Raw genomic sequence first — 7579 nt, 5'->3', positions numbered from 1 at the left:
TCTCATGGCAAAGGAATAAACCAATGGAGAAATGACAGATGATATGATTGTAAAGACTTATTAAAGGGTTTCATTTTAAAAAGTCAACCTTATTAAAAAGGAGTAGTCTAAAGTTTTATAAATTGATCTATGTTTTCTTCTTTATTTGATGTGAAATTTTATTCCTTAATGTGTTCCTGCAAGATGGTGGCATGTTTGAGCAAACCAATCTTAAAATCTGTACGCTCAATTTTTTTAATCTTAATCAGACTGGTATTATTCATTGGAGTTTAATAAACTCTGTTACTATGTGAAGACTTACTGAACACAAGGATTGTGCTCTTTATAGGACTTAACTAAACACCTTACTGTATGAGCTGACGACGGCCAAGGACTATTTGTGCTCGAGAACAATTTTATTAAGATCAAAATCCTTATAAATTGGTCTATATTTTTATCTTATTTGATGTGGGATTTTATCATTTAACATCGATATAAATAGCCGATTTTCTTAGTAATAACATGCAAAAACAATTTCTTATCTTGAAAGGCCCCTTACAGTTACACCAAATTTCTTTGTGCCTTTGTCCATGAATTCATTGGTGAATGGGTTATAGAAAGAAATGAGATGTTGTGACACGACTTGTCCTGAATAACCTAATGGACCCAATATGTGATGTGCATTGATGGTAGATACCAGCTAAGTGCTCGATCTACCACCAAGGCAACTTTGGCTGTGAAAAATTGTTTAAAAAAAAATTGACAAAATTTCCTCTGAAATATGAATTAAAATCACCCGAACAATAATCAATTTTATCAAACCTGTACATATAATTTAAAATAGAGCGCACTACGCTTTAAATACAAACTATTCAAAATAAAGTGCACTGAAATGAAATTTACAATTCCATACAAGCCAGAAGATTCCACAATAAATACAAAAAAAAAAATACAGCGAGCCCATGATATGGATATATTTTCAAACAAAAGATGTATCTCAAAAATTAGAACTATATAAATTGAAAAGATGAGTCATACAACTAATGACAATGTGTGGCTCAACTCGATAGATCAACAGGTGACAACAAGCTCCTACGTTGCTCAACTCAGCTACTATCTGATAAGGAAAAGGGTGACAAAATATATGAGCTTGTAATTCAGTGATTGAATAATTTGTAATTAAGTATACATTTTCTATTTGTACCTAATTACTGTAAAGTTTCACTTACTCTATTTCAACTTTAAGAAATTCTGAAATTTGATAATAATTTCTAAAATTGAAATATGATAAAATCCTTTATTCTTTATTTTAAATAAACAACTACAAAGTATAATGAATATAAATAATTTGATATCCATGAAAATTTATAAAATATTGTTGTTATTTAATATTGTAAGTTGGAATCTTTATTCTGTGAACTGAATAAACTAAATTCAATAATCTTAAATTTAATAAAATGTAGTAATACTGAAAAATCACCACAAAAAGGTATCAAAAATATAACCTTACTCATGTATCGATTAATATCAATATACATGACAAAAGCTATTAAATTCTAAAATTCTAAAATTTTGAAATTCTAAAATTCTGTATTTCTGGTCATACGCTCCTAGAGTTGCCTTAAGGCTATAATCTAATCATACACTATGGATAACTATATGGGATCATACACTGTGGAAATACATTAGCACAAGTGCAGACTAGGATAAAAACAGTTGAGTACTTTATGGTAGTTTTAAAATAACTTTAGTTATGCTGTAATATTTAATATTGATATAATGAGCCGATGAAATGATTTAACTAAACTAAATTTAACTTTGAGAAGAATTGTTTATTCTAAAAAAAAAAGTAACTTTATTCTTAAAATCATAGTTTCTAAATCAATCGTCTAAAATAAATAACTTTTACAGCTTATATGATTTGCTATAAGAAATATAATAAACAATTATTTTATATAAGCTTGAGAACTAATATAATTTAAATAAGTGCTTATTTCTAAAAAGTAGATATCCACTCGCTCAATACAAGTTATAGGTTAGGACGATTGATATGTTTTTTCAATATATTCTTCACCAATAACCAATTTAACCACTACCAAATCAAGAAACCTTTAATAAGTAATGATATAATACGTAAATCAAATTTCTCAATACTTGAGTAAATTTTTCAAATTTTCTTTAATCAATTGGAGATAATTCTACTTTCTAAGACCTTAACAACTATGTACTATATCCAAAATTACCTCAATCTCAACCATAAAAATAATTACACTTTCCAATATAGTGAAAACTAGTAATCATAATTTAACTAATTTATTTTTCATCTTGTTCCTTAAATTCACACTTTGAAGTGAGTGTTTCCTCCATACTCTCATTTTTCTAAGCTATATTTTCTCAAAACCCAATTAAAAATTTCAGGGTTTGCTCAGTAATGGTATTTCTTACCTTGATGTAAATATCATTCACTACTCAAAAACATTGCCTTGAAATCATGCTATTTCCTTCAATTTGAAATTTAAATCAACCATTTAGAATTCTAGAAATTCAACATAAATTATTTCTTTATCACTTGAAGAAAATAGATAAATTGAATTCAAGCTTGAAGAAATCAACACATCTACTTCTTCCTTTTTTTTCACCTTTTCTTTCTTCTTTTCTCTCTTTTCCAACTGCTTTCCTCTCGGCTCCTCAACTTTCTCTGTGTGTCTGTAAATGAAAAGTGGGATAAGTGATGTTTAGTGGAGCACTAAGCAATAATTTGCAACGGAAGTTCCTCCTTATACAATATATATAAAATCTAGTCATTAACTTTTCATACTTGTAAACTAAATCCTCAAATTTAAATGATGTCCATCTTAAACCCTCAAATATTGTAAATTGTAAAATAAAATCCAATAAAATAATTTACTCAATTCAAGTCTTTATTAGACTTTGACTTTGATGAGTCAACTTTTGATTTTTTACTAAAGGAAATGGGTTATGACATGTTGTATAGCTCAATGAAAAGTAAAATCTTGTTTTTTATATTGTCTAATACAGTTCATTATCGCATACATGTAGTTGGGGAATTTGCCCCAGCTTGCTTTAAGAGAATTTTTGTGAAACCTTCGAAAGAAAGTAAAGAAACATCTCATCATCACTCTCGAGGGTCTTGATTCAAGTGGATTGTGACTCTAGGACTATCATTTGGATCCCTACGTTGGTGCTCTGTATACTATGACCTCTTGAGAAATGTTCAGAGTACGGATCTTTTGCAAGATGCCTCCAGCTTCAGAATTTGAATTCCACAAGGATTAGGATTCTTGCATGGTTCAAAGGTGCTTTCATTTTCCAAGAATCAAGAGTTCACGGTCCCGAAAATATGAAACATTTCAATTTTAGTTGTGCTACTCAAATGTGTGAAGCAGACTATACCCTTTTTTGGGTGGTCCAACACAACTAGTAATTATCTGTCAAATTAGGTTTGATGATACCACTTGACCTGAGTATGTGTGGCACACAGTACCCCACGCCAAGCATAGTCCCCCAGCTAGTCACCCACAAGGCCAATGAGCTTGACATAGGATCACACGGAATTTTGGGTACGTATATTGTTGAGCCACCTAAGTAGGAATAATCCTCTATGTCCATGACTCACTCTCCCACCCTAATATGCTAATGCCCACTTAGTAGACTTTTGCCTCCACATCTATTGGTAAGCATGATCCTCCACATAGCCCAATGGACAGAATTTCCTCGTTGTCCGCACACTAGCATGTAGGACCATTTTGAATATCGCTATTGACATCAACCGTCATCCTATGCCCACCCCTGTTGTCCATGCAAAAATGAAAGTTGAGATTTTGAGTTTGAAGTGCCGACAATATTGTACTAAGAGCATTTTTAAATTATTAATATTATATAAAATATTTTTGTTTTTTACATCTAAAAGTGTATATATTAATTAAATAATGTGGGAAAAACAATAAATGAATGTTAGAAAGTGTAAAATAAAGAGTTTGTTAAATTCTTTAAATTTAAATATGCTTTCTATTATGACCAAACTCTCTGAAAATAAGAAATTTCTTTGAGATGCTCTAAGTAGTTGCTTCAGCATATACGCCCACGATCTTTCAAATGGACAGAGATGACGGGCTTTGGGTAAGTCTTACGCACCATTTACGGATCCATTCTATGGGCCTTGAGTTAATGGGCTGGACCTAATATAATTTAGCAATGTTCGTACATATCTTATTACTGGAGTGACAATTGAGATCAGTACTAACATGGAAGGTCCTTACAAAGTGGACCCATCTGGGCCCACATGAGAAACGACAACATAGTCACTTCTATATCTTATCTTTTTAATTGCCCAAGTTTTCCTTTAAACACACACAAACATGTTCTTTTTGTTTAAGGATCCAATTTGGGATTAGTCTAACTCGAAATGGGTCAAACTAAAGCAAAAGACATATATATTTGTTCTAGGAAGACTTATAAAATTGTTCTGTATATCAGAATCATGAATTCATTATACATCATGATATATTCCTACATCATCCTATGATGTTTGACAATAGAAAACAAGCTATGATTTTTTGTATTGTGTCTCCCCCATCTATACCTTGGTAGGTTTAGGAGTAATTTTGATTACAAGTCCAGGAAAAACATCATCTGGGTCATGTATATGAGGATTCTGCTCAACGATGAAGGGGTCCCCGCACTTGTCACTGATGCTGTGAAGAGTTTCTCCTTCTCGGACAACATATATTTCCTCGCATGGCCTGTCTTTGAGCTGGTTTCTTCCAACGTCGACCTCTAATTCAAAATCTGTGAGAGAGCTGTCTCCGATTGAACCTAATAACAAAAGGGCCAAAATAACTATGGCACAGTATGCATCTGCTATGTGAAGAGATGAAGAAGCCATATTATAAGAGAAATAGATGAGATGCTTTTAGTGTGAGCCCTTTATACACGAGGTTTATATATAGACACACATACGTGTGGACACTGCCACTGGGAGTTGAAGGGCGTGAGAAAATGGTAAAAGGTCGTGTGGAAGGTCTTCGAGCGTATTTGTTGGGGCACAAAGTTGGGTTGAAGTTTTCAACAATTTTTGGCGTGTCAATTTAGCCCCTTTTTTAGCCAGGGGAAAAAAAAAATCATTTTTAAACAATATTTTGATATCATTTCCATATATATTTTTTAATAAAATAATATTACATGGATATTCAAAACTTTTCCTTATTTTTTAATAACATGTTTTCTATTAATATACTATTCAAAAATTCATTCTCATAAAAAGAATGAAGATCAAACGAGGTCTTAGTCATGAAACTCTTTAGTGGGATTTGTGTTGCTCGTAAAAAAACTTTCTAAAAATGTTAAATTAATTTTCAAAAGAGCTTTCTCCTTGGTGAGGACTTCTAGAAGGAGACAAATTAGAAGAAACACTTATTTTTGGATCTCAAAAATCATGCCAAACAGAACCTAAATATATTTGATTAAGAGTAAAATACTAAGCCCATGTTTTGTAGGGATTAAAATTTAGATTTTAATTTAAACTAAAGTCAACAATTAATTTTAGCTACATATTTCATAGGACCCACAACTTTTTAACGTCATATTCCTTTAATTTTTTATCAAAATTTACTTAATATTTGATTTAATCTCAATCAAATAGGGGGTAAACAATCAAGTTAAAGATTTTTTTTTAAGATTTGAAATTTTTCGAAAACGTCTAGAAATGTTTCGTTTTCTTTGAAAAAATGCATTCTTCAACAGTGATTTGACATCATTTCAACCACACAATTTTCAATAAAATAATATTACACGTAAATCCAAAACTTTTCCTTATTTTTTAACCACACATTTCACATCAATACACTATTCAAAAATTCATTTTCATTCCAATAATATGGCTCAAACAAACAAACAAGGGCTTAATTGTTTTTTCAAATTCATTTTTTAAACATGTGGAATTCACAATTTTTTTATCAACTTTTATTAAGAATATTAATTTTAGCTAAATCAAATTTAAAAATTTATTCGGATTTCACGTGAGAGCCAATATAAAAACACGGAACATGTAAGAATTTTGAGTTTATGTCAGTTCAATTCAATTCAACGAGAGTGAAATTAAATCTAGTTATTTCTCAAAATTGAACTAATGAAATTGTTTGGGAACCTTCTAAGTTGACTTGCTTGCTTTAAATCCACTAAACCCATAGTTGGGGGTTGAAGATAATTGGTTTTGTAGGTGGTGGATGAGAAAATAACATAAATGTACCATTTTTTAAAGTTATTGACACTTGAGAGTTGACTCCCAAATGATGCTTTTAATTTCTTATAAAACTATTTTTTAAAAGGTCAACGTATGCTTGAATAATTATAATGTCTCATCGTTGAACCATTTTATTGACAAAGTTATAATAATTCAGATTGTATTTTATTTTATTTTTTATGACAAAGAACCTTCAACCGCCACCTTTTGGGTGCACACTGGATAAACCATCGAATTGACGTAATAGGCTAATAGCCTGCAAATTCAGTTTGGATTATCAAGCTTATAGGAGGTTGACCTTTTAAAACTAGAAAAAGTTATGAATTTGGAAATTAGTATATAATTAAAATGGTAAATATATATTTTATCTGGTAATGTAATTTTAATATAAATCTAATAATTTGGGGGAAAAAAGTACAGATTCTAATTTTCTCAATTTTAAAGGTTAACCAAACAGGTCCACATAATCCTTCTGTCTCAGGCCTTATTATTACATAACCAAATAGATCGGCCCACATTGCTACTTTGGACCTACGTGATCCGATGGCTCCGTTCGAGGGACAGGCTTTTTAATACAATGCATGGATTTTAATACTAACTTCATTAAATTATTTGATATACTTAATTAACTAGTTTTAAACAATAAATTAGGGATAATTGCAGCCGAGGCCCAAAATTTTTCAAAGTGGCAAACTTTTTCCTAACCTTTCAATTGTTGCACCCGTCACCCCAAATCTTTCGATCATAAAATCGAAAGCCTCGACGGACGGTTTCCATCCAATCTAGAGTTAGTTGATCCAAAAAATTAATTTTGTCCACATTTTAATCAATTTTAAAAAGGCAAAATAGTACTCTAATATTTTTTTCATAAAATAATTAAAAGCTTAAATAAAAAAACAAAAAAAGAAGAAGAAGAAGAAGAAGAAGAAAATAAAAAAGGAAAAACTTTCTTATTCACCCTCACCCTCACCCTCATCCCCACCCCTACCCAAAATCCCTCAACCCAAAACCAAAATTCGACAGTTCTTTCTTCGTCATCTGATAATACCTCATCAGTGGTGTTGGATTCCTGTAGCCCCAAGAGCTTAGCATCAAAATCATCGGATAGCTTATCGAATTTTTCGGCCCCTTTACCACGTTATATCGCTCCACCTCCATCCTAGGAGCCGAGGACATATATGTCATTTTTGCCTTCATCGTCTGGGGATGGGACCAATAATTCCTCACCTCAGAGCTTTGAGCATTTGGGTGTTAGAAGAAGGCCAAACCCATCTCGTCATCGGCCTTCACCACCACAAAGTCATGGGAATCAAAGTAACTACCAAGGCCACCATAGCT

At 31.5% G+C, this 7579-nt stretch overlaps 1 protein-coding gene across 1 annotated transcript; it reads right to left on the bottom strand.

The window, feature by feature from the left end:
- Positions 1-4416: 4416 nt before the first annotated feature.
- On the bottom strand, positions 4417-4929 carry LOC111404955. The gene has a single exon (XM_023033676.1). It carries the CDS (start codon positions 4883-4885, stop codon positions 4577-4579), a length of 309 nt encoding a protein of 102 aa, XP_022889444.1. The 5' UTR covers positions 4886-4929; the 3' UTR covers positions 4417-4576.
- Between the last annotated feature and the right edge of the window lie 2650 nt (positions 4930-7579).

Source organism: Olea europaea, chromosome 11 (genome assembly GCF_002742605.1).
Source record: "Olea europaea var. sylvestris chromosome 11, O_europaea_v1, whole genome shotgun sequence".
NCBI classification, from domain to species: Eukaryota; Viridiplantae; Streptophyta; class Magnoliopsida; order Lamiales; family Oleaceae; genus Olea; species Olea europaea.
This window is presented reverse-complemented; position numbering and strand designations above follow the sequence as displayed.

Bases quoted from the DNA above. Each gene is read 5' to 3' on its own strand.
- LOC111404955 (XM_023033676.1), bottom strand. From the start codon at position 4,885: ATGGCTTCTTCATCTCTTCACATAGCAGATGCATACTGTGCCATAGTT.